This window comes from Vanessa atalanta, chromosome 22, assembly GCF_905147765.1.
Source record: "Vanessa atalanta chromosome 22, ilVanAtal1.2, whole genome shotgun sequence".
NCBI lineage: Eukaryota > Metazoa > Arthropoda > Insecta > Lepidoptera > Nymphalidae > Vanessa > Vanessa atalanta.
The window spans coordinates 603870-631351 of NC_061892.1; the positions used below are offsets into that span (position 1 = coordinate 603870).

General features: G+C 33.3%; 1 protein-coding gene across 1 annotated transcript; it reads right to left on the reverse strand.

The window, feature by feature from the left end:
• Positions 1-7808: 7808 nt before the first annotated feature.
• Positions 7809-11453, reverse strand: LOC125072571. Its single transcript, XM_047683202.1, has 2 exons — positions 9044-11453; positions 7809-8500 (listed from the first exon to the last, which is right to left on the reverse strand). The coding sequence occupies exons 1-2, from the start codon at positions 11451-11453 to the stop codon at positions 7809-7811; spliced, it is 3102 nt and encodes a 1033-aa protein (XP_047539158.1).
• Positions 11454-27482: the final 16029 nt, after the last annotated feature.

Here is a 27482-nt window from a genome sequence, read left to right on the forward strand (position 1 = left end):
ACGTCGGGATGTTAAAATAAAATAAATAATATACGCGATTAAATCCGTTAAAAAAAAAACTAGTTTTATTTCAATGTGTAATAATCGCGAAAATCTAAGACAACATTACATAAAATTATAATTAAGCACAAATAAAATTCTTTTTTTGACATGTCTAAATCTTATTTATATACAAATGTATAACAAATTTTTAGACCCGAACAAAGTTTGACGCCTAAGTACTAACTACAAATTTATGATCAATTCAAGAGCTACGATTAGAATGCCTGTTAAACTGGAATCGAGTATATGTGAAATTTAAACGAACTTAAATTATTTAATCTGTGGGATACTTTCATCCAAACACATCTCCGGGATTTTTTACTTAAAGCTGTTCTTTTAAGCGTTGTTTTTACAAATCATTAATACATAAAATGCTTCTCCGAAATACTCTCGCAAAATGTTATCTTTAATTTTAAGAGATAAAATATTGTTGTGTCTCACTATATGATAAAATCTGACCTCAGATTATTTATCTCTTTATGTATTGAAATATTTTAAGAGTCATTATTGTAACATATCATTGTCTATTCGTCTGTTGCAACTTGACTTTAATAATTTTATTTCTATTAAATAATTACAAATATCAAATCTGCTGTCTATATTTTTATGGACGTATCTTTTAATGTAATCGATAAATTTAAAGTCATATTAAAAGCAACGTCAGTCCGATCAACAGTTTTAAAAACAGCGAAAAGAAATATTATTTATTTTTAATACATTTTTGCTTTTACATAGTTTTACAACCCTGGATATATTTCTGTCACAAGGTATTCCTAGAAATGATCGCTGTCAATAACACAGCGTCACCACGCTATACACATAATTTTCTTATAATGTATTTGGAGTTTAAAAGCAAATAGACAAAACGGTATGGACAAATGTTAAACTCAATCTTATAGACTATAATAGGCTCATGAATGTCATAATAAGGCCTGTTCGTGTGCCAAGCATGTGATAAGAAGGAAAGTAGTCTACCCTTATGAAAATGGATGTCCTGTAGTTGTTTTAATTATTGCAGACTAGTTATCGCCCTCGGCATCGCTCGCATTTTTGAAATTGGTTGTCCGGTATTATTCGCACAATCTACACTAATATTATAAATGTGTCTACACCAATATTATAAATGTAAAATTAATTCTGTCTGTCTGTCTATCCCTCTTTACTGCAAAACCAATTAACCGAATTTGACGAAATTTGGTATGAAGCAAACTTGAACTCCAAGAAAGGACATTAAAATCCATTCAGTAGTTTTTGCGTGAAAGAATAACAAACATCCATACATAAAAACTTTCGCCTTAATAATATTAAGTAGTTAAGATTTATTTAACTACGTAGTAAAGTAACGTACTTATGTATACTTAAATTTAAAGATTTTTCAGATAATAATTTAGTTTTTGATGCATAAAATATAATTATTCAAATCAGTTCAAGCCTCAAAAATAAACTTCGTTTTGACGCAAAATATATTTTGTTCATTAATAAATATATGAAATGAAGCCTGAAAGAAAAACATTACCGTCCATATTCATCCGACCACTTGTTGAATGACTTTCTAAACGCGCCCGAACAAGCTTACTCGAATTAAATGTTTTATCATTTTTATTTGACGTATGAATTGAACAAGAAAATAAGCCAAGCCGAATTTGAAAGAAATTTCTGCAAATAATAGTGATTACTAAATAAAATTGGACCAATTTTTGAAAATCGCCCCCATTAAGTGGCTAAAAGCCAAAAAACTCGACCCCTAAAGGAAACACCGATTTTGAAACATCTCTTGATGTTGCCGACTGTTTTGACAAGGCATTTTTTAAAGTTCCTCAATTGCTGATCTATTTTCGACTCTATCGTTATGCAAATACGAACTAGCGGCGATATTTATGTTTATAGCAGCGTAAAAGCTTTTATAAAAAATGCTGATAGAATTGTATCGAGACATGAGGTATGAGACGGCAAAACTAAATGCTGATTTATATTTTTACGAGTTGATTGCTGTACGCGACTTCGGCTGAATTGACAATGGATATGACTCCAGGTGAACTGTTCACTGTCAAGTAGGTATATTATATATATAATTGGAGGTATATCATACTACCTATAATTAAATTACTATAAATAGGCAGCCTAAATTTTGAGTGAGAGATTTTGCGTGAAATAATCTCAACATACCTAAACAATACGTATACATGCTGAGCCAAGATAGACGTCGATAAGTCAAAGTGTGCGTAAACAATACTTTAGCGTCCAAATATGACTGAGAGGCCACTGGTTTTAAGTGAGCCTGGCAATCGGCAAGGATTCTTGAAATGAGGCCTCAAAAAATCATACAACTTCTAGTAATATATACCAGTGGTTAGGTTAGAACATAGAGTTTACAGGTTCAACCTCGGGTCAAAGGAGAGGTGGTCTGAACCCAGTAGTGGAACATTTTCTGGTTGTTATTGTAAGTAAGCAGTATATAAAAAATATTTATTTATAAGGTGAACTAGTTTGTTCTGTTGTGTTTTCTTATTACACTCCAACCTTATAGTACCCAAAACAAACAACACTTTCTTTTAAAAGGATGAATGCTTGCGGATACCGGACGCTTTGTGAAAGTTACTAAAGAAACTCCGGTGTCACAATACTCCGTATTTTCAGCGTAGTCGGATAAAAAAACTTAGTCATACATTTAAAACTGGTCTAAATAGTCACGAGATAAATACACGATATAGAAATATTATAAATACAAAGTAACGCCGTGTATTCAATTTACATAGCTGCCACAGATCAGCAACGATTCAGAAATGGCATATGTATGTCATTAGTTACACCACCCCTCGTAGAACGCGGTAATTCGTCAATCATAGATCCTATTCTGTAAAAACAACTCGTTGATGAAATGTCAGAAAATGAAAGGATACATTTACCATTCAAATTGAATGTCACAGAGAATTGGTCAACACAGCATCAAATTAGAAATTTGTTTTTATGGCTATTCATTCACAAAGGTCCTTATCCGTAAATTATTTTCACACAAATCAATAAATGTCAAATGCTGTTGTAATATTAAGAAAATACGAAGTAAATTTTACTGAATTTATTTATTAATTCGATTTTTTTCGATTCGATCGAAAAATTTTCGTACCATTTCGATTATATCTTGTTCTTTGGTCATAATAAATTAAGACGGCCAATTCCAAATCCATAAAAGTAAATTCCAGTAAATTATAGACCGGGAACCACTAATTTCACGACGATAACATCTTACAAATCATTCTCGCAATGAAAAAACGCCTTTATTGCTATGACATTAAAATTTCACCTCATTATTCATTTTAAAATAAAATAAAACGAAAATATTATGACACGCCATTGTTCCTATAAAAAGTTTTATCGTAAAGATCTAAGGCTTCGAAATTGTAATTATTGAGAAGGTTCCAGAGCCCCGCCCTTTGGGAACGCGACGCTGTGATTGGCTGGCGTACGGCGCGCGCGCAACGTAATATACGTTTTATGTTCGTGTTCGTGTCTTAAAGTCCATTTGACCTTTAGATATGAGCAAGAAAAACATGATTTAAGTCTTGTTATAACCAAACCAACTTTATGACGGCGTCTTATTTTTGATATATCATAAAACAGGTTAAATTTGCATTCACAAATATAACAGACGTGAATTTGAATATATTGAACACGCAGCCAGAAATATTTTATATGCTGGTGATAGGGCTTTGCGCTAGTTGATTTTGGTACCATACTTTGTCCAAAAAATACCTTTGTATTACAGTGTTCCTACTTGAAGGATGAGCCAGTGTAATCACAGCTGCAAGGGCTTTCTTACAATGATTTTCTTCATTGTGGAACACTAGAGGAATTATATTAATTGAAGCATTTCGAAAAATCGTTGTACTCTTTGGATGTGAAATTGTTCAATTGTTTATCTTCAACATTTACCAGATGGTAGGATTCCCAAATTACAGATTCTAATTTCTAACGCTATACCTGGGGCTTTATACGGGTCGTGACCACCATACCAAGATATCCGTCAAATTGACAAACCTTCTAATAACAGACAATTTAAGACAATTGAATGAAGTAATAACATCGTTAGTCTTGGTCGAGAACAAATATGATAACCAGAGATAAGCAGTCATCTCAAATATAATCAATGAGTTTACCAGTAAGGTTTGAAGACTTTCATTTGTTTTAATCTATACTAGTTGTATACTAATGTTATACGATACAACTAGTATAAATTTAAACAAATGACAAACCAAAAATTATATATGAAAGTATCTCTGTATGTCTGTTGCTCTTTCATAGTCAATATAGTCAACTGAACCGAATTTGATGAAATTTGATTTATACCATATTGCTTGCTTCATTTCATTAGCAGCCTGTAAATTTCCCACTGCTGGGCTAATTCCTCCCTTTGAGGAGAAGGTTGCTTGCTTCATAGCACTCTTGAACTCCAAAGAAGAGCATGGGCTACTTTTTTATGCCTAAGTCCTGACCAATCCCTAAAAAAACAATTTCAAGAGACAAAATATCTTAGTATTCATTGATGTCGACATATATATATATATATCTTTTTGAAAGGATTAGTTAACGTGAAGGTCTTAAAGCGCTTATATCTTATATATATGTTATAAACGGTCAAAAAAGAAAATGTTAAGTAATGAGTACTTTTAAGCTAAGAATGATAATCTAGATTTTTTTTTTAATTCTTTTTGTCAAACGGAAGACAATAATATGACTTGAATAATTTGGCTACGGAATAAAATTTTCAATTCCTTTAAAGTACAAAATATATGAAAAAAAATTCAATGCGTCTCAAAACAGAAAACCAACTTTGGAAAGTCAATGTCAAACCTTTAAGTGTAGCAACACGATATATTTTTGAATTTAAGTGCTATAATAGTTGAGACCTCGTCGACCAATGAATGACTACTGTTAGCCCCTAGTACTTCTTATAGTAATTCTATGAAAAGCAACAAGGTTTTCAGCGCTAAGGAAATTATCCTACATAATTTTACGACGGAGAAAATTGAAAAATTACGAAACTATATTAAACTCAAATTCAAAAATTGTCTCGGCTCGACCTTAATCATCTGACGATTTTCTCCGTATTGTTTTTTGTCATTGCGGCCATTGTATTATTATAAGAGACCTAGGAGGTCTGGCAAATGGGCCTGATGGTAAGTGGTCACCAACGCCGATTGATATTGGAATCGTATGATATTTTAATCACTCCATATATCGCCAATGCACCGCCAACATTAGGAACTAAGATATTATATTACACTGGCTAATTCAATCTTTTAAGCGGAATACGAAAATAAGCTGCTCCTTGGTGGTAGAACAAAGCTGCTCCTTGGTGGTAGAACATTTGTTGAGCAAGTATATTATAAATTCTGTTATGTATAGGCATTTTAAGTAAACAAATAATACTAAATAAAAATACAACCAAAGCCAGCAGCAAGCACTTGTATTTGGAGCAACTGCATTGTTTATTTTATTATTAATATCGATTCAATTAAAGCACTTCAATAAGTGAACAAATGTTCGAAATCAAAAATACATTAGCGATATACAATTATTATTGCGCACGCGCACCCCGTACTCGTATTTTTAGATGAGAACAAAGTTTTTATACTAATGCAACACGGACAGATTTACGATAAGTACGTCTCTCGTCACATTCCATTATAGTTATTGAAATTACTTCCAAAAATTAATACCGAAGTCTAAAAAGATTTCGTTTATCGTTTAATGGATATATTTTAGTATAATTATTTGATACAATTAAACAAATATTATGTATAACTATTTGTTGCACCCGCGACTCCTCTTGCGTTGTGTATTGTTTTTATTTTGGTGTAGGAAGACAATCGGACAAAAAAGCCATCAAGAGCTTACAATGGTCATCACCGCCCATAGACATTAGAACTGTTATTTTATTTTCTATAATAATGAAATCTCAACAGACGTCGATAAATTTCGCACATCATATTATTTTTTTTAATTTACATTATTTCTGATGTGCCTGCCTGTGATGTCTTTATTTCCATTTAATTTTTATGATTACTATACAAGTTTTAATTGGACTGTAATTTTGTAACATTTTTTTGGCTGTATGGCCAATGTCTTTTGGTGTTTTTTTTTACATTTACGACGTCTGTAAGTAGTATTAACGCGTTTCGGAAAAGGTTTTATTACATATAATAATATGAGTAGCTGCACTTGGCAGTTCCTAAGGAGACAAGCGAGAATTGCTTGTATTTTTTATATATTAAAAACAAACTTACGTTTTGTTATTAAATTATATATACAGTCATTAGAGTCCAAACACTTTTAAAGCATTCAGGAAATGTTTTTAACGATAATGTAAATGCTAAAAATTATATTGTGATGGGAAAGGAGTCATTTCGTTATTTTGTAATATTTCCTGCAGTTTCCCTCGCTTTTGTAATAAGTTTTTACAACCGATAAAATGCATTGATAAACCCAATTCGTATATAAACTTTGAATTACTTTCGCGTCGCTTTAAGAGTCGATTTTTATGAAATAGTTGGTTTGCTTGACTTTGTTATATCCTTATCATCAAAAATCGATACTAACGAATCAATTTAAAGTATTAATTTATACGTTTTTAGAGTATTGTAGGCGCCAAACTCAAAACGTATCCAAAGTTAAGGTAAGTGGCATTAATTGTAAATGTAAAATTATTAGCATGATTATATAACGGTATTGTTTTGGATTATGTCTGCTTCATTGTTCTTGCGACTGCCTTATAAGGCCTCGGACCCCGAGATCCTGGGTTGAAATCCCAAGTTAGTCCAATAAAAACATGTTTGGGCACTTTGTTGCGAAATTCGTTGTAACAGCTCGTAGTCCGAGAATTGACAGTGCTTATACTACGTTTTTTTTTGGAAATTACGTAAAGTTGTTGGACCATTCCTGAACTCTTTCCGACCCATGAGATTATGAGAATGAAAGGCAAATAGAGAGTGCGCCTGTGTTTACGCCCTAACGTGTGCACACGACATATGCACTTATAATGTGTTCAGCGCAGATGAACAAAAATCAAAATCAATCCGAAAAATGTCATCGTCGTATGACTATAACTTTGTTTGCCTGTAAACTGTATGCCACTGAACCGAACGTATTGTGACAAAGAAAACCTGAATACGTACATATGAATTACGGAATTAATGGGAAAATACTTAATCCAAAGAAAAAATTATCAGTATGGGTGTATTTCAATAAATTGAGTTATTCAAGAACATGGAAGTTTAATTCATCTAGTGAGTAGTGTGATCAGTATAGTAGTGCAGTGTTGACATTCTGGTGCCGAAACCCGGGAAATATTCAGGATTCAGAATGTCAACACTGCACTACTATACTGATCACACTACTCACTAGATGAATTAAACTTCCATGTTCTTGAATAACTCAATTTATTGACTCGCATACAATATTCATATGTAAATCATTTGTACAAAACATCAGCGCGATTTAAAAGACAAGTAATTCCATCTATACAATTTTATGAGAAATAAAACTAATTGACATAAATGACACAAACTATTTTAGACATTCCGCCCACCAAGAACTCGTTCTTTTAAATTACTCACAAAATAAAAAATGAAGTTATATAATAATATAAAGGCCGCCCACCATGACACAGTAAATTAAACGAGTATAACAACAATTATAGTAAATAAATTTAGAACAAACACACAACTTTAACACTCTTAATCACAATAACAAAATTAAAAAAACTAAATTTAATCACCATTGACAGACTCAGTCATGGGTAAAAAACAAAGTTTGTTACAAGCTCTTTTGAGAAGACCATTCTTGGTTTTAACTGTAACAACACGGGTTATGTTGTCCTTCCCCGAGTGCTTCTCCTCAATTTTTCCAAGTAGCCACTTTGCGGGTGGCAAATTTTCGTCTCTGATAATAACTATATCACCAATCTCTGGTTCAGTTCTCTTCGATAACCACTTAAACCGTTGGTTTAATGTAATCAGATATTCAGCTGACCATCTCTTCCAGAAATCGTTTAACATTTTTTGTACAAGTTTCCATCGCTGTAGACCTGTGATATTGCTTTTGGAGTAATCTTCATCAGGAATTGTTATCAATGGTTCTCCAATAAGGAAATGACCGGGAGTTAGTGGCAATACGTCATCCGAATTATCACTCAATTGACACAACGGTCGTGAATTCAAACACGCCTCTATCTGCGTCAGTACCGTAGAAAGCTCTTCATAAGTTAGAGTAGTGTCACCTATAACTCTTTTGAGATGATACTTTGTAGATCGAACACCGGCCTCCCAAAGTCCTCCAAAATTTGGTGCTTGAGGTGGTATATAGTGCCACGTAGTACCTTCATTTGCTAGCAAGGTTTTTATTTCCGTAGAAAAGTCAGAAGTTGCCTTATTAAACATTTCTCTCAATTCTTTATCAGCACCTACAAAATTGGTACCATTATCGCTATACAGATCCTTACAATAGCCCCTTCTGCTCACGAATCTTCGAAAGGCTGCTATGAACCCTTCAGTAGATAGGTTGGAAACTGCTTCTAAGTGGATAGCGCGGGTAACCATACATATAAAAACACATATATAGCCCTTAAAAGATTTTGAACCGCGACCTGGCGCGACTCTCAATTTTATGAAGCCAGTAAAATCTACTCCCGTAGACTTAAATGCTCTCTCCGGCTTCAGTCTCACTGACGGGAGTTGACCCATAAATGGATGAGTTTTTTGTCGTGAATATCTGACGCAAGTAATACAATTTCTGTAGCATTTTTTCACATTATCTCTTGCCCTTAATATCCAAAACTTTGATCTTAAATAATTTAGCATTGCTAGCGGTCCACCATGCAGGGTTTTTAAATGAGCATCTTGTATAATTAATTTTGTGAGGTGACTCGTACTAGGTAAAATAATAGAATGTTTCGTATCAAAACTTGCCTGAGAATGTTCAATGCGACCACCAACTCTTAAAATACCATCGACATCAAGAATAGGACAAAGGGTATGTAAGTTGCTAGATTTTGATACATATCCATTAGACTTTAACTTATTAATATCATTCTTAAAATGGAAATATTGGGTGTCTTTTATACAAATTCGTAAAACTATGTTCCTTTCTTCTGGCGTAATGTTTTCTGGTAGAAGTCTCATCTTATTTGGTATTCTCCATAGTAGAACTCTTCGACAATAAGATAAAACTCGCAATAGTCTCTGCAAATTCGAAAATTTCGTCCACAGAAATTCCTCTTCCTTTATTTGAACTACTGCGCTCATATTCTTAATGGGTCTTTGTTCTTCGTTAGTTTTAAAATCACTGGATTTATATGTTTTGTACTCATTAATCTCTTTGAGCCATGATGGGCCAAACCACCATAAATTGAGATCCTTTAAGTCTTCGGCTTGAATTCCTCTTGATGCACAATCAGCAGGATTCTCCTTTGAGTTGACATGATTCCATTGGTCTCTATTTAGAATCGTCAATAATTCTGACACTCTATTGCTGACGAACGTCGTCCAACGACTTGGTTCGCCGGTTATCCATGCTAACACTATGGTGGAATCGGACCAAGCTCGTAATCGTTCCTTCGGAATGTTAAGAACTTGCGACACTTCAAACATTAATTGGGCTGCAAGTAGAGCTGCACATAGTTCCAGACGTGGGATGGATATTTCTTTCTCCACTGGGGCAACTCTAGTTCTTGCCGTGATTAGATGAACTCTCACATTCCCTATTTCATCTCTACTTTTCATGTAAACTGCAGCAGCATAGGCAGCTTGCGAAGCATCTGCAAAAGCGTGAAGTTCTACGTAATAATCACGTTTTACTTGCAACCATCTTGGAATCATTATGCCTTGTACGTTAACCAAATCACGTCGAAACGCTAGCCACTCTTTTAACAGGTCTGGTGTAAGGTTATCATCCCAAGCTAAACCAGACTTCCACAACTTCTGCATGTAAATTTTGGCTGTAATGATAACAGGCGCAATCCATCCCAATGGATCGTACAATCTTGCGATATCTGATAATACCTTCCTTTTCGTTATGGGGATATCTGCTTCAGGTAAATGATGCAAGTATTCAAAATTATCTGTATTTTTATTCCAACATATACCTAGAACTTTAATCATATTATTTTCTTTAAAAATCACAGCTTGATCTGATCTTATTTTATCTGCTTTGATGTGATTAAGTAACTTCTCGCTATTTGTGCACCACTTTTGTAGACAAAAGCCTCCAGCATTCATCAATTTGTTCATTTGATCGTAGATATCAATAATCTCAACTTCATCATCACCGCCCGTTAATAAGTCATCCATATAAAAATCTTGCAAAGTTATCTTGGCTGCTATTGGGTACTTGGACTTCTCATCTATTGCTAGTTGTTGCAGACATTTTACGGCTAAATATGGTGCGCATGAGGTACCAAATGTGAGTCTTACATGTTTATAGGTTTCTATGGGTTTGTTCGGATCAAATCTCCACAAAATTCTCAGACAATCTGAATCATCACTATGTACACGAATCTGCCTGTACATTTGTACAATATCAGCTACAACACAGTATGGATGAAGTCTCCATCTCATTAAAATATGCCTAAGATCTTGTTGAAGCTTAGGACCTATGATAAAGCAGCTATTCAATGAAACGTTGTTAGATCCTTTACAAGAGGCGTCAAAAACACATCGAACCTTGGTTGTTTCTTTGTCTTCTCTTACAACAGCGTGATGTGGAAGATAAAATGCTCTAGAACTCGTATCTGAATTCGAGACCTTAATAATATGACCTTGAATGATGTAATCTTCTATCACCTTTTTATAATCATCATATAAGGCTGGATTTTTTATTAGTTTTCGTTCTAGTAGTTTAAATCTTCTTAGTGCAATTTCTTTTGTTTCACCTTTAAAACACTGTGGATCTTTTTCCTTAAATGGTAACCTTACTATGTACCGTCCTTCTTCATCTCTTTTTGTTGTTTTTTCAAAAAACTCTTCACAAATTGTCTCGTCTCTTGTCATTTTCTTAACTATATTCTCTGGTCCTCTTTCTATCTCCCAAAATTTGGTTAAGAGTTGGTCCTCTTCCAATTGTAGATGGAGATTGATAATCTTATTATATTTATTAGTCTTATGAATACGTCCTGATAATATCCAACCTAATTGCGTGTTCTGTGCAATGAGGCCACACTTCGATGGATGTTTCTTAAGACCCTCTAAGATGATTTGGCTAAGAATGTCAACGCCCAAAATAATATCAACTCTGCTTGGTTCTCCGAATTGCGGATCCGCCAGTGATAAATTCTCAATTTCTGGCCAGTCCGTGATTGAAGTTGTATTATTTGGTAAGAAGGAAGTCAATTTACTCAAGACAAATGCTTCAACTGGCATTGTAAAAGAATGATATCGTGACTCTAGTATAAATGAAACCGAACTCTTTGTACGTGTCTTCCCGTCTCCTACTCCTGTTATAAGGCCATTCACTGATGTACGTTCAAGACCCAGAGCTTGAACAGTAGCTTCGTTGATAAATGATGCCTCAGAACCTTGATCTATAAGAGCACGCACAAATTGATAATAGCCAGTTTTTGCTTTAATTTTGACCACTGCTGTAGCCAATAATACTTCTCTGCGTGTCTCCTGTGTAAAGTGAGTTGATATCTTAGTTTCAGTTTCTGTTGCGATGTTAAGCTCCTTCGACTCGCAAGGAGATGATTCTTGTTTTCGTTCAATATGCAACAAAGAGTGATGACGTTTTCCACAACGCCGACAGCAGGTTGATTGGCGACAAAACTTAACTGCATGATTATGTCCCAAACAATTAAAACACAATCTCTTTGCTTGCACAAACTCAGTTCTTTCTTCAGGAGATTTATTTGCAAATTGCTTGCATTGATATAGTATGTGTGATCCAGAACACATAGTGCAGGTATTTGTACGTGAAATAGCTCCATTTTTTTCATAAGTGGAATGAAATGATTTCTGCTTGATTAATTGTTTTGATGGATTTATCATCTCTAATGTTCTAAAGCGTGTTTCTAGAAATTGTGATAAATCTTTCCACGTCGGTAAGGCGTCTGACTCAGTCTGACTAACATGCACTTCCCATTGCTTACGAGATTCTTGATCTAACTTGGATACAACTAAATAATTAATGAATAAGTCCCAATTTTCAATGTTTACACCTAAGTTGCTCAGAGATTTCAGGCACGCTGTAGTAGTATCCAAAAGTTGTTTTAAATTAACCGCCGAATCAGTAATTATATTTCTTTGGCAAAATAGCTTCTTCATAATCTCATTGGTATTGTATCTGAAATTATTGTAGCGCTTGACTAACATTTTCCACGCTTCACCATAATTAATTTCTGTAGTTGATAAATTTTTTAATAGGTTTGCAGGTTCTCCCAAAAGACTGCTCTTTAGATAATGCAGCTTTTGCACTCCACTTAAACTTCCGTTTTCATGGATGAGTGATACAAAGAGATCATAAAATGTTTGCCATTCATCATAACCACCTGAAAATGTTGGTAAATTAATCTGCGGCAATCGTACTTCATACATGTTCGTCGGCTGATTTGAAGAATTTTTCTTTGAACTTGTTGACGTTATTTGCTCAAGATCTTCTTTTAACTTCACTTTGAATTCGAAATAAATTTCATCATATTTATCAAAGATCTCATTTCTAAAGTAACTTAATTTTATTTTATCAGCAACTGTCACTTTAGAAACTATTTCTAAATGTTGATCAAAGAAAATCGGATATAATTTCTCTATATGTTCAAGCTTCGATTCTATATATGCCCGTGTAATTCTTTCCCTTGGTGATTTTTTATAATTGCGAAAAGCTTTCTGTAAATTTTCTAATTGATCTTCTTGTTTTAAAATCGTAGACTCCATTTTATAGTTTGATTTACTAAACTGTCAATGTCAACGAACTCATATTTTGAAATCTTGAAATTACATATATAATTCAGTCTTTTAATACATTTTTTTTAAATCGGTATATATATCGCGAATATTTGAAGTCTCAGTTGAACACAATTTATTTTTAAGTCTTTCGGAATTACACAATCATTATTTTTTCTAAGTCCCACAATTTCACAGATTATTCTTAGTCTTTTATCGCACTTTTATTTTAACATAGGTTCAGTTTTCCACTCAATACACGATGTTCTAAGTCCATAATGTATCTTCCTCCTCAATCCTGAATATTTCCCGGGTTTCGGCACCAGAATGTCAACACTGCACTACTATACTGATCACACTACTCACTAGATGAATTAAACTTCCATGTTCTTGAATAACTCAATTTATTGACTCGCATACAATATTCATATGTAAATCATTTGTACAAAACAATGGGAAAAAGCTTGAAAGTAAAGTATCAAATGCAGACTAGACGCAAGTAGCAATTTACACACGCACACATCAAAATATTATTTCCAAAAAATCAATCGAGACTTTCTATATTCAATGTAAGTAGTTTTGAATTTAAATGAAAAGCTACCACCTGTTCCGAATATTCCACACCGTGATTACAAATTCATAGTATACTGCTCTTAATAACAACATACAAACTACAAAAAATTATAATAGTATCAGAATTTACAACATTACAGTCGTAAAAATAAAATGCCGATGATAGTTGTTTTACTTTCGAAAGGTAATATCGTCTATTGAAGGATGCAATTGCTATTTTATTTAAAAAAAGTGGAACGAACGTTGTTGCGATTTTGACAAATATTATCCCTTAAACATCAACATGTATCGATTTTAAATATTACTCGTTTTATTGCCACAAGTATGGAAGGTTAATTTTTCGCCTAGAACAATGCACCACCAACCTCGGGAACTAAGATGTTACATCCCTTGTGCCTGAAATGCATCCAATAACCACATAAGTATTACTGCTTGGTGGGAGAATATATTATAATGAAGTACTTATATAGTCAAGCTTGTACAAAAATCCCTCTACCAAATAAAATATAATAATATACGTCCAGCATCGACTTCTCTCAAAGTGCAGCCACGTTTTCACTTCTCCGCCTTCCGCGGGGCCGGCCACTTTCTTCAGGTCATCTGGTCACTTGACTGGAGGTTAATGTAGCCTATAAATTTACCTTCAATCAAACATACACTAAACAGTAGGAATACCCGCTGATCGTTCAAAATGCTTCTGTTGCGAAATTTAAAAAAAATGTTAAGGAACGCTTGTGTGCGATAGGTTATTATACAATTAGTGAGTTTATGTTTGATAGCACACCTTGGGAATGAAGCGACCGCCTCCTGGCTGTTTCGACCAAAAAAAAAAAAGGCTCGCTGAGTTTCTTTCGCCGGTTCTTCTCAGGTCAGGGTGTTCCTTTTTCCGAACCGGTAGTGTTTAATTTGACCATCAATAACAAAGTGTAATACTTCTATATTGAATAAACGAATTTGAGTTTGAGTTTCAGTTTGAGTTTCTTTGAGCGGCTGTTCTCAGGTGTGGCACTTTCATTTTTATTGATATCTGAAATGACCTATATTTCCAAAGTTATGTAAGCCTGACCCATTTCAATTGGCCACTTATGTCGCTTCATTCATGGTCGGATGAACGACATGGAGAATTTTCATGGGGACGAGATTATAAACATTGCCTACTTTCAAATTTTTGACTATTGCTGAGATCTCCTACTGATAAAAACTCCCAGGATCTACAGCTAGTAGACCTAGAATTTTCTTACAATAAGTATCACAAACACAACCATGACCTACCAGTCCTAATGTCGGTTATAAGCCGGCCCTCACGAACTATGAACGGAAGCTAAAAATACTTAGCTATTTGTAGAGCACTCAAGATCTAAGTGCGGCTTCTTATCTCCCGACTGAAGAACTCTAAAAAATATGGCGCCGGCGGTTCCTTTGACGTAAGATGCAAGAGAGATGACGTAATAGAAATTATTTTAAAAAATATGCGAAATCGCATATAATATATAGAAATTATAAATAAGAGCAAATGGACCACCTGTTGGTAAATGGTCACCACCGCCCATACACCACAACAATACTAAGTCCTAATACCGAGTATGTCTTCTGCACCAACGAAATTGAGATAAATTACTATAAACACAAGCTCAAAATAATTTAGTAACACAAAAGTCAAATATATTGTATTAGTATGTTAAATAAAATAATACTCATTTAGGGAGATAGACAGATTTATATAGTAACTTGTATTTATGAGAAAAATATATCGAGAAACAGATTGATTAAAGATAGGTAGGTACAAATTAGTCAGTACAGTTCGTGTAATGATGAAACTTTAATTCGTGTAATTATTTTCTTTACCAATAGACTCACTCACTAAGTAAATATAACAAAAACCTAAAATACACGTCTGTCCCGCGATAGTATTAATTTTATTTATTTAAATCGGGTGACACTGCGAAGCGTAACTAGCATAATAATATTATATTAAAACCTTCTCCAAGACACACTACATTTTTTAATATAAGTTTTATGATTATTGCTTGTGTAAGATCACTGCTTAGAATCAAGCAAGCACCATAGTTTTCATGTGCTCAATTTGTAAAGGACATTATTGTGAGAATAAATCTAAGAACTCACTAGGGAATACACAGCGTGGTGATATCTAGTCCAAACTTTCTCCTTAAAAGAAGACGTGAACCATGACCATTGCTGGTTTACAGACTAACTTCTTATTTTCTCCCATCTATCTGGTGAGAAACGAAGAAGGAAAAATTAAAGATTTCAAGTGAAAGTCAAAAAACTATTCCAACATATTCAAGTAGTGAAGACTGTTACGTCATATAGGTACTAGTTTTTCTAATAAAGCTAAACTCATCAAAATAATTTAAAATCTCATTCAGTCGACGGCGAGCGACAGCCGGATATGAAACACATTTGAATATCGACTCCACGAGTGTTTGACACTCGACTGAGATGAATTTAAAGTCAATTCGGATACACTCCGGGAAGCAATATCCTTTGTTTACTGAAACTTGAGGCATCAGAACGTAATCGCTTTCATTTTTATATTAAAACTTTGGACTTGTTTAAAATTAAATAAATAAAAATCATTTATTTCCAAGAATAAATAATCAACTTGATCAATTGACCGTAATAAAATATGAATTAGAATAATCAGTTAAATTTATTTAATTAATTATTTTAATTTTTGTTTTTTTTTTTTTTTAATTGAATATAAATATTTTATTACAACAGAACAAAGCCCAATTACCAAATCCAACCACTGGTACCTACCATTTTGCTCGGTTTTCGAAATGTAAATGACATATTTTTCCTATATATCTAAGTATCGTTAGTACGTTGAGCTATAATAAAATAGCTACCATAGATATACTTCCACTCGACTCCAAAGTTTACGCTCTAGCTACGTTGTGAGACTGGAAGCATGGCGGATGGTGTTGTGATTACTTTAAATAATGTTCGTATGCGGGAAACACTACAATCTTCATTAAAATTGTCCACAGCAATACTCACCTACAACAAAAACAGCGAAGCTCAACACCTGGTTCACAGGTTGGATTCTGTGTTGGCAAATAAATGGATATACCTTAGTAAGTATTAATGGCTTTTAGTTGCGCCGACAAGGCACAGATTATTTCGCCAATGTCACGTACGATGGAGAAGACACGAAAGAGATTGATTGGTAAAATAGAAGACTATTTAGTTTTTTGAAAGTCTGACAGTGACAATACGATTCATAAATGCGTCCGACTCTTATAAGAGTCCACTTAGATAACGAATATGGTTATTTTTTATTTTGATTATATATATTGGTTACGCTATTACGCTTTTACGCTTACGGTTATAATACTTAGGTGATATAATATGGGTTGCTGAAACTACCCATTAAAAGTCAAAAGTAAAAGTTTTCACTACTCCATAATAATAAAGTTTAATACCTACTTCAAATTTAAAAATATTATATAATTGTAATTATTACATGTACAATTATAACTAAATAATTTATATTTAACAAACATGTAACTAAATTGAAAGATAAGCATCTAAATGAAATTGATTTAATTTAAATACACTTCGTTAAAAATTATGTGATACGTAAATATAATCAATAATTTATTTTCAAATATAAAATCAAAAAACGTATTACAAGAATTATATTTCATAAGCATTTTAATTCGATATCATTGCCCAATTAAAAGCAATTACATATTTAAAAATATGATTGCTTAATAATTATTTAATATACTTACTTGTTCGTCGAACTTTATATATTTTCCCACGATACCAATTATAAATCTTATTTATTTATATTACATTTTTAAACAATACAAAACCTAACAGTATTTTCATTTTGACAGTTGATTCGAACGTTCTAGTGTCTTGGTCTACCAATACAAATAAAAAAAAAAAATATGTTAACTACAAGATCAACGTTTGCATAATCTAATATATTGAAAGTAATTATTAACATTTTTAATCTAACATCAATTTAAACGTATCGTGCTTATTAAAATACATGATCCCCATGTAATTGGGACGATGGCAACAGTTGCTAGTCGCGCACGCGAGTACCATATGCTTGGTAATGAGGAGCGGTCAGATTGGGTGATCACTTACGACCCACCCTTGGTGTCATCCATACACGGAAAAATATGTAACATACTGGCATCATACTGTTTTGAAAATAAAATCAAAATATACTTTATTCAAGTAGGTTTTTACAATCACTTTCGAATCGTCATTTAACAAACTATATTAAGTAAAGCTACCACCGCTTCGGAATGTAGATTCTACTGAGAAGAGCCGGCAAGAAAGTCTGTTGTTACTCTTTTTCAACTTCATTCATCTCGTGCTCGGCGGTGAAGGAAAACATCGTGAGGAAACCTGCATGTGTGTAATTTCAACGAAATTCTGCCACATGTAAATCCACCAACCCGCATTGGAGCAGCGTGGTGGAATATGCTCTAAACCTTCTTCTCAATAGGGGAGGAGGTCTAGCCCAGCAGTGGAAAATTTACAGGCTAATGTAAAAAAAAAATTGGTTATATTCATAGCAAAAACCCGGCTTTCCAGGTATCATTTGCCTTAATGTAACAATAAAATAATCCATCGCTAAACTCCACTATGCAATATATTAAAGAGCCGCATCAGTTCCGGGTCAGCGCCGGGACGCGCGACTAATACCGCGGAGTGGCTGCGCTTGACTGCACACCCCACCAGGAATTCATATTGGGTATCGAAGTGTTTCGCGAGAGACGAAATGACGGAATGGTTTTATATGAAACAATAGAACGGAATCATTGTTCATAAATAGAATTTCAAATGTAAAACCGAATACATTTCTCATATAAAAATGAGTACGTAAGAAACTCAGTACGACCTCATTTTGCCAGACGATTAAAGAATTCTAATTTTTTTTTATATTATAGGGTGCAAACGAGCAGGAGGCTCACCTGATGGAAAGTGATTACCACCGCCCATGGACATCTGCAACACCAGGGGAATTACAGGTGCGTTGCCGGCCTTTAAGAAATAAGTACGCTCTTTTCTTGAAGGTTCCCAAGTCAAAGTCCCATTCTAAATGAAGCAAAACTAATACTATTGAGTTCGTTATCGGTTAACGTAACGTACAATTAATTAATTTAATAAAATTCTACTTAAAGTTAGATTAAACTTAGATACGACTAAATGTTAAATTACAATTTTTCTTTCTTCTTTCTTTTTATTTATATTTGTCAATAAGTAATAAAAATAATAACCTAAAAAGAAAATGAAAATCATTTAACATTATAAATTGTTAATTTCTTATTGTATAAAAAATATGTTTTTAGTCGGAACGTCGAGACAATGGTATCATTGTCAGAATGAACGCAGCGTATAAAACTCTTGATTGCTATACTTCGGTACAGTGGGTTTGTCAACTGAGATTAAGGGTTGATTCGTCATTGATTGGGGAATTTATATTACAATGGAATACATGAAATTGGAAAAAAATCACGCCACAGTTCCTTATCACTCATAATAACGAACACTGTACGTTGTAAATTGAGTCTTATTCATGTATTCTGAAAGTGCAAATTAATAAAAACACATATTAAGTTCATTTAAAACCGTAAAATCATAATAATTAGCTATTTGACATTAAATTTAGAGGGTTTACTTTCTAAGAGTCTTTGACCAATGACTGTAACACTCTCACGCACCCTTAGTCTTATAACACTAATTAAACACATTCAAACTTAGAGGTGCTTGTCCAGATTTGAGCACGTGACCCGAGAATCTGACCAATCGCATTAGAGTATCGTGGCTATTTCTGAACGCGTACAAAATAAAAACTTAAAAATTAAACATCGCGTAGAACTCAAAACCTTTGGATGATAAAAGTACCAAAACCTCATTTTATATAATTAAATAAATGTTGGAAGATTCTATATGTAGATCTAATGATCAGAGACATTGGCGCTGTAAGATATATTAACCATTCCTCACATCGCCGACGCGCAACCAATCATGAGCGCTGAGATGTTGAATCCCATGTGCCTTCGTTACTTTCTCACTCAGCCTTCAAACCGTAACACAACAATATGAAATATGGCTGTTTGATGGTAAAATATGTAAATAGTTCCATGTAAATGTCAATGTTCCAACATTCCGCCTCCATCATTGCGGGTTAGTGGATTTACGTTCTGGTCAGAATTTTTATTTTCCTTAAACAAACATCATATTAATTAAAAAACACAAGTAAAGAATATATGATGAGCGGGTGGTGCCTAAAGGGATCTGTTCAGTTCGTTTTCTGCCTCTCACAACCACTCTTTGGAACCAGCTCTTTCATTGCTTAAAGACCGGTAACGCACCTGGTGGTAGTCACTTTCCATCAGGTGAGCCTCCTGCTAGTTTGCCACCTATACTATAAAAAATAATGAAATGAAATGTATATACTTTATTCAAACCATAAGAGAAAAAAAAACCAAATAAACAACATTTGACAGCAAATTGACGCGATATCATTGGTCGAGAGCTTGATTAATCTATGATGTTCTATGGATTTGAAAAAATATGGCGTTTTGAACGTCAGCGAAACTGTTATCGGAATTTTGGAATTAAAATTAAAGTGGAAATAAGTAGTTAAGTGCAATAGTGTTGAATTATAGATAAAGATATATTAATCATAAACTCTTAGTAGTGCACAATATAGCTGAGTTATTAGCAAATAGCATGAAATACGTAAATCTAAGGTTTGTTTATCTTTTTTCCTACTTTCATTGGAATAGGCAATAAATATATTTGAATGCATTTGATATTCTATCGTAGAATTGAAGATGATCGATTTGTCACACTTACATGTATGTATATGCATGTCAAAGTTTAATCAATAACTTCGACAGGCAAATGGCTGTAATTTTATTCCGTCGATATAATTGGCACCCCATTGGCATGAACTTGCATCTCTAAATTACCATAAACAATGACATGTGTTCCTACTCGTATCTGTACTATTTTTTTCCTGCTATTTCTCTCTCTCGTGGGGTGAGGTTAATTTTATATACTTTTTATAAATTTCGTGATCAAAGTTTTTTAAGTAAAAGATGATATTTCATTCTTTTTATTTTGTTTTATGATACATAATTTAATTATAGTTTTTAACTTAAGAGGTGATCCATTATATTCAAAAACAAATTATACTTTTTTTAATTAGGCATTACAATATTCGGATCGGTAAGAAGTACTCACTTTAAATTCTTTTTCATCAAACATATACACTTAATAATCATATAAAATTAAATGTATCTATCCTATTAAACCCAAGTACTTTTGTCATATAATATATAATCTTGTAAAGAATAATATATTGAAGAATAATATAGGTATTCATTTATACTTTTTAATTTCAACTTTAAATTAATTTATTTATAATTAATATAAAAGCCTAACTGAACAAACTACTAAACCCATATACATAAAACTTATACAGGAACATACAGCGTGTTTTGGAGAAGGTTTTTGATATTACTTAATTTAAAACGCTTCGTCTGTTAAGTAGACTATTACTTGAATTTAATGTTCAGGTTTTTATATGTATCTAAGTTAACAGAATATCCATTGATATCCGTTCAAAGCCGGGTCGTACGGCTAGTATGGTGCAAACATTGGAACATAAACGTAATAGCAGTTGAGCTGTCTGTCCGTGGATTACACAGCAATTAGTTGATTGCTCCTAACCCTTCCACGGGGCTTATATGTGACTGTCGCTTTGTTTGCGTTTTATTGTAATTAAACGGCGGTACTGCTGTCTCTATTATGTTTATAGAGTATTTAATAACCCCCCCCCCCCCCTTTCAATATACGAATATTTATAAATACGATGACGCTAAGACTTATAACGTAATCGTCGACGACAAATTAATCATGGATTCGATTTTTGAATAAATTCCTAAATTTTTTTTTTCTTTACTAAAATGGTTTTTAATTTTAATTTAATTAGAATTAAAATTAAATCTAATATTCCATCGTTAGTTCTTCTTAGTTCAAGGTATTTCGTTAACAGTAGCGATGGTATAGGTACCTAGTGATCAATATGTACGTAAATAGAGAAAGGTGCCTAAGAAAATTTTTGAATTTTCTTTTTTGAACTAAATTCAATCATTCTTTATCAAAATCAAAACATTATTTATTCAAGTAGGCTTTTAGAAGCACTTTTGAACCGTCATTTAACAAACTATATTAAGTGAAGCTACCACCGATTCGGAATGTAGATTCTACCGAGAAGAACCGCAAGAAACCCATTAGTTACTCTTTTTCAACATATAAAAATACAGTTATGTTAGTTAAACACAATTATATGTATGTAATATATCCTGCCTGGGAGTCAACACAAATACTTCAATTGACTGTTCACGAATCATCAGTTCTCGGAAACAGCTTGTTCGGAAGCAGTTGGAAAAGGTTTGGAGATTCACCACGCTGCTCCTATGTGAGTTGGTGAATACAACTTATCGGTAGTTCGATACGTACAAGTTAACTCGTGATATTTTCCGTCACCAAAATACACGAAATTCCTTAAAAAGTTTACTTATAAAAGTCTGATAGTTCGTTTTTACTTACATTTAAATATACAATGCTGGGCTAAGGCCTCCTCTTCCTTTGGGGAGAAGGTTTGGAGCTTATTCTTCTACGGTGCTCTAATCCTTTTAATGGATATATTGGTTGGTTATTATTATATATATATTGGGTATGGTTTAATGGATATACATGTGGCAGAATTTTATTGAAATTAGACACGTTCAGGTAACCTCACTTTTTTTTTTCTTCATAACCGAGCACGAGATGAATTATTATTAAAAAAAGCACTTATATTAAGCACATGAAAATTCAGATGCTTGCCTGGGTTTGAATCCGCAATCATCATTACAGATGTACGTTTTCTAACCTCTCAATACATATTTCGCGTCTAACTGTATCTAGACACTTTAAATATAGATATACGTATACTTAAGCTATTGGGACCACGTAATGTCCCCCGGAGAAACTGAGAGCTAAGTGCGTAGCGTGCGGGCTTGCTGCGGCGAATTTGAGATTTATTTATATGTATGTTTTATAGGAAATATTAGTATTTATTTTTCTTTAGTAGGTAGAATAGATAGAGAAAACAAATTTTAAATAAGCATTCTTCCATTAAATATGATGATAGGAGACAGCTATCAATGCTGTAACTAAACCATGTATAAAAATCATCTGTACAAGACAGACATATAGAGACGGATATAACTTACCGCAAATTCACATTTAATTAAGTCAAAAAAGGCTTGGCCGTTTTAAATAAAAACTACATTAATGAAAATTTGAATCAAAATTTCTGCAAAAGAAAATATATTTATCAACATAAGTATTGTCATTATGGTCCTAATTATACACAAATGAAAATGTTATTAAAAATACATTTTTTAATGCAAAATATTTGCGTGTTTGTATAAAAATGTAAGATTCGTCGTAACAAAGCGTCACTCTCTCAAACCTAGGGGAGACATCATCGTCGATCAGAAACTAACATAAATATGCTTTTACTTCCCCTCGCCGGGCCCGGACCGGAGCCCTAACGGGGCATGAGGACGCATCAAATTTTTAGACTCGATGGATTTTCATACTCAGCTGGGATTAGGGATTTGGGAATGTTTGGATTGAATTATTTAATTGTTCTCCTTAATACATATAATGTATACTATGTACATATCTAAGACATATTCAAAAATATATTATCATAAAATATTATTACAATATGTGCACATACGTTAGTGGAAAGGAGGAAACGCTTAAAGGCAAAAATTATACTTTCGGAACATTTTTTTATAACAGTGATAGGTGTTCTGGCGAATGGGTTACCTGATGTGACTTACACTGTTACCGATAGATATTGGTGCCTTAAGTTTTTACGATTCATTACATCACCAATGCACCACCAACCTTGCGGTAAGATGGTTATGCCCCTTATGCCAGTGGTTAAACTGGCTGTAGGTAAGTAATGCTGTTTGGTAGAATATGTGATGGGTGGATGGTACTTTCACAAACAGGCAGATAGGGAATGGTTTATATTTCTTACAGCGCCAATGTCTTTGGGCCGTGGGCACTTTCCATCAGGTGGTCCATTTGCCCATCATTAGTAGGCACGTATATTTAACAATAACAATACCAAATACTACCACCAAAAGTTTTCCGTAAGAGGAGAAACCGTTTCCCAACAGTGGGCAGTTATTGTGACACGTTGTAAATATAGCTAGGTGTAACTGAATTTGATCGTGCCCATGAAATTGATAGATTTTTTTTTATCAATTTCACCATTAGCCTTAATTTAATAGGAGAAATAAAAATAAGAAATCAAAATGAAAATATACTTTATTCAAGTAGGCTTTTACAAGCACTTTGGAATCGTCAATTAACAAACTATTTAAAGTAAAGCTACCACCGGTAAGGTATGTAGATTCTACCGAGAAGATCGGCAAGAAACTCAGTCTTATACAATCTTATACAATTAGTAACATTATAGTTTTTATTTTGACCAGATTTAAATTTGAAAAATAATTCTTTTATTATTATATGTCTGGTTTTTAGGTTCCCTTCAAGCTTGCTTCATACTAAATATCAAATCGGGGTCAGTGGTTTAGCCGTAACAGCGTAACAGACAGAGTTAAATTCGCATTTATAATAATATCGATTTAAATATCGGTTCTTCACGGGACATATTAGCGCACAAGGACGAAAAAGAGGAAGGCAAACACAAGTACACTATCGTAACCTGATGGGATTGAGATGTTTGGAAAAATTTCAAGTGCAGGACCAACGGTTTCACATAGCTTCAAAGGCATAGTTTGTGTATCAACTTAAAATACTTCAACTGAAACGATCTCGACAGTTAAGGTCGCAGGACTTGGAGAACTGCAGCCTTAAACACTGGCCTCTAAACCCACGAGGCAATTCATAAAGTATTATCCTATCAGCATTTTTTTTTCACGAGTCATTAAAATAGTAAAATGATTAAACGATGAATCATAACAATTTGAAAGTCGTTGACTTACCACACCTAGCAGTCAACACGCGAACGTTTAGGAGTTAATCTTTTTATAATAACTGGACTGAGGGCAGACTGGACTGTGGGGGTGCGTGACGTCACCGCCAGGTGTCTTCTCTTTGTGACACACGGACGCGAAGAATTTGTATAAATGATATTTTTACTTATCACATGCAAAACATATTTTCAAAAATAGTAACGATTTTAGTGTAAATAAAAAAATTGGATTTTAGTACGTTTGATATATCTTTTTATCAGAAAATAATTGATTAATGAAAATATGTATCTGAATTTAAATGAGATATTAGCAAATATGAATATCTCTGTATTCATAAAGTTCTTAAACGACAATATCGCAACGGCTCCCTGTGTCACGTGACAAGAGGGTCTCACACACAGGCTGTTTGTTTTCGCTGCGAGTGACGATCTTGTTACACAGAGTGTTTGAACAGATGATGTGCAGTAAACATTCGCGTCTACATAGTACAAAATATATTGACTGGCGTCTATATTACGACGGGGTATTACACACACACACACACACACACACCTTGGGAATGAAATCCTCCAGGCTGTTTCAAATAACTAAAATATAATTATTGCAACAAATTAAAGCAACAGGCGGCCTCGTCGCTAAAACAGCGATCTCTTCCAGGCAACCTTTGGGCGGAGGACTGGTTATAAAAAACGAATTTAGGAAGAGGTACAATAAGTTTGTAAAATCATATATTGCATATAAAATATAATCATACAATTAATACTCATATAAATATAAAACAAGTATCTACTACTACTACTACGTACGTACGTACTACGTTCCAGAAATAGACTATTTAATATAAATACATTTAGTATAATTATATTTCATGACTATATTTGAAATGAAAAGTGAACGTCAGTGCCATTCTGAAAGTTCACTTCGTGTATCACTCGAAATTTTGACAGCTGACTTATAGTGATACGCCATCTTGATTCGTGGATCCTATATATTTTATAATTATTATAGTTGTTGTCGCATATCAGAAACAGATATTTCATGCTCGTATTCTGCGATGAGTTTCGATATTCTTGTTACAGAATAGCCACGCAGCTTTAGAACAATATTAGTTTATTTCAAGATAATACTATATCTTAATTGTTTAGAATGAATAAGTGTTTAATATATGTACTTTGGTATTTTTATGTGCCTATCGGTTAAATAAATAAATTATCATAAGTTTTATTTCTTTATTAGTAGTACCGGTATCTAGTGAGCCATTGTAGCTACAGACACGACGGATATAACATATTAGTTCTTAAGGTTAGCGGCGCATTTGGGTTGGTTATTTATTTATTTTCATTAGGACAACCAACAGTAGATACAATATTACATCAAAATAAAAAAAAATACATTTCAAAATTATCCAGGCAAAAGTTCTACTACTTACTTACAGGTAGCCTCACCATGCACTATCATATTGCAGAATATGTTTTTAAAATATGAATGAAATATAAGCAATAATTCGAGATTTTTAACTATTATATTATATAAAAACCAATAGCATATTCCAATAAATTTGAAATGAACACAATAATGTCTAAGAATGACAGCTTAGCATCAAAAGTCCCGCTGGCCAATCATACAATCATACATACCTATTTTAAATAATAAAAATAATATTATTATTACTAAATATTAATAATACCGGATATAGACGGTATTATTGATATTGGTAAAAAAAAATCAATTTAGCAAGGTTAGTATAGCTCCAATAACATGTATCAAATAAGTAAACTATATTTCACTATAATAATACTAAAACATAGTAGAACGAAAAATAATTGTCTTTTTTTAAATCACAAAATGTAGCCACAAAATCATCCCATGATTCGAGCTATCTGTAAGTTCAATTGAATCAAAATCGTTTCAGCATAATGGCAAGGATGTGTATACCATTAACGAGGATACTTCTGTTAAACTGAATACACATTAACCAACAACAAAATAATTCACTCGTGATCGTTAACTCAACCCCTCACAGTCCATCTGGTTAATTACGGGGGGGCGCGTGACGTCATGGTCGGGATGACCACTGCGTGTATTGTAAATGCTGATGTGTTGATTTATATTGTAATTATAATTTTGACTTCCATTTGGAATTTATTATAATAAGTCTGATTTTTGTTATTTCAATTTTTGACAAGTCTTTAAGTACATGTGATTTTGCTCTAGTGACGGATTTGAAAACTTTTTACGTGGTGTTTCTGTAAGAAAAACGTTCTAGTATCGTTAGTCAAGTTTTGTTTGGCTTTGGATGATGAGGTCATGGATTCAACGTCAGCAATTCTCCTATATATTAGGACATTAATTATGTAACAGTATTTTTCAAATCTACAAGATTGAACCATAATGTCTCAACTTGCTTATCAACACTGTACCACCATCGACTTCCTAACTCCGGGCGTCTATCGGGAATTTCTCGACGTAAAAAATGGCACAGAAACTCAAGATCTGCTACATTAAGTACTTGACATATTCGGCCTATTAAGACCTATATTACGTTTATTGTATACTGGCTACCCGTCCCGACTTCACAATGGCAGAATGAGTATTATAAACTACATCAGTCGTTTATATTGAAGGATAAAGATACAAACAAAAATCTTATTCCTGATTTACCAGGAATCTTGTCCAGCTCATGTATAGTCTATACCAATCACAAGAAGACAAAAGGCAAATAAACAACATTTGGCATCAAATTTACAAGATATAGTTTCGAGAGCTTGAAAATTCTATGATATTCATTATGGAATTGTGAAAAAATAGCGTTTTGAACGTCGACGAAATTGTTACCAGAACATTTTAAGTAAAATTAACGTTACGAAAAGTT

Bases quoted from the DNA above. Each gene is read 5' to 3' on its own strand.
- LOC125072571 (XM_047683202.1), bottom strand. From the start codon at position 11,453: ATGCCAGTTGAAGCATTTGTCTTGAGTAAATTGACTTCCTTCTTACCA. The intron at 8,501-9,043 runs GTATTTTAAGAG...CCAATTTTGTAG, and splicing joins TCCTATTCTTGATGTCGATG to GTGCTGATAAAGAATTGAGA.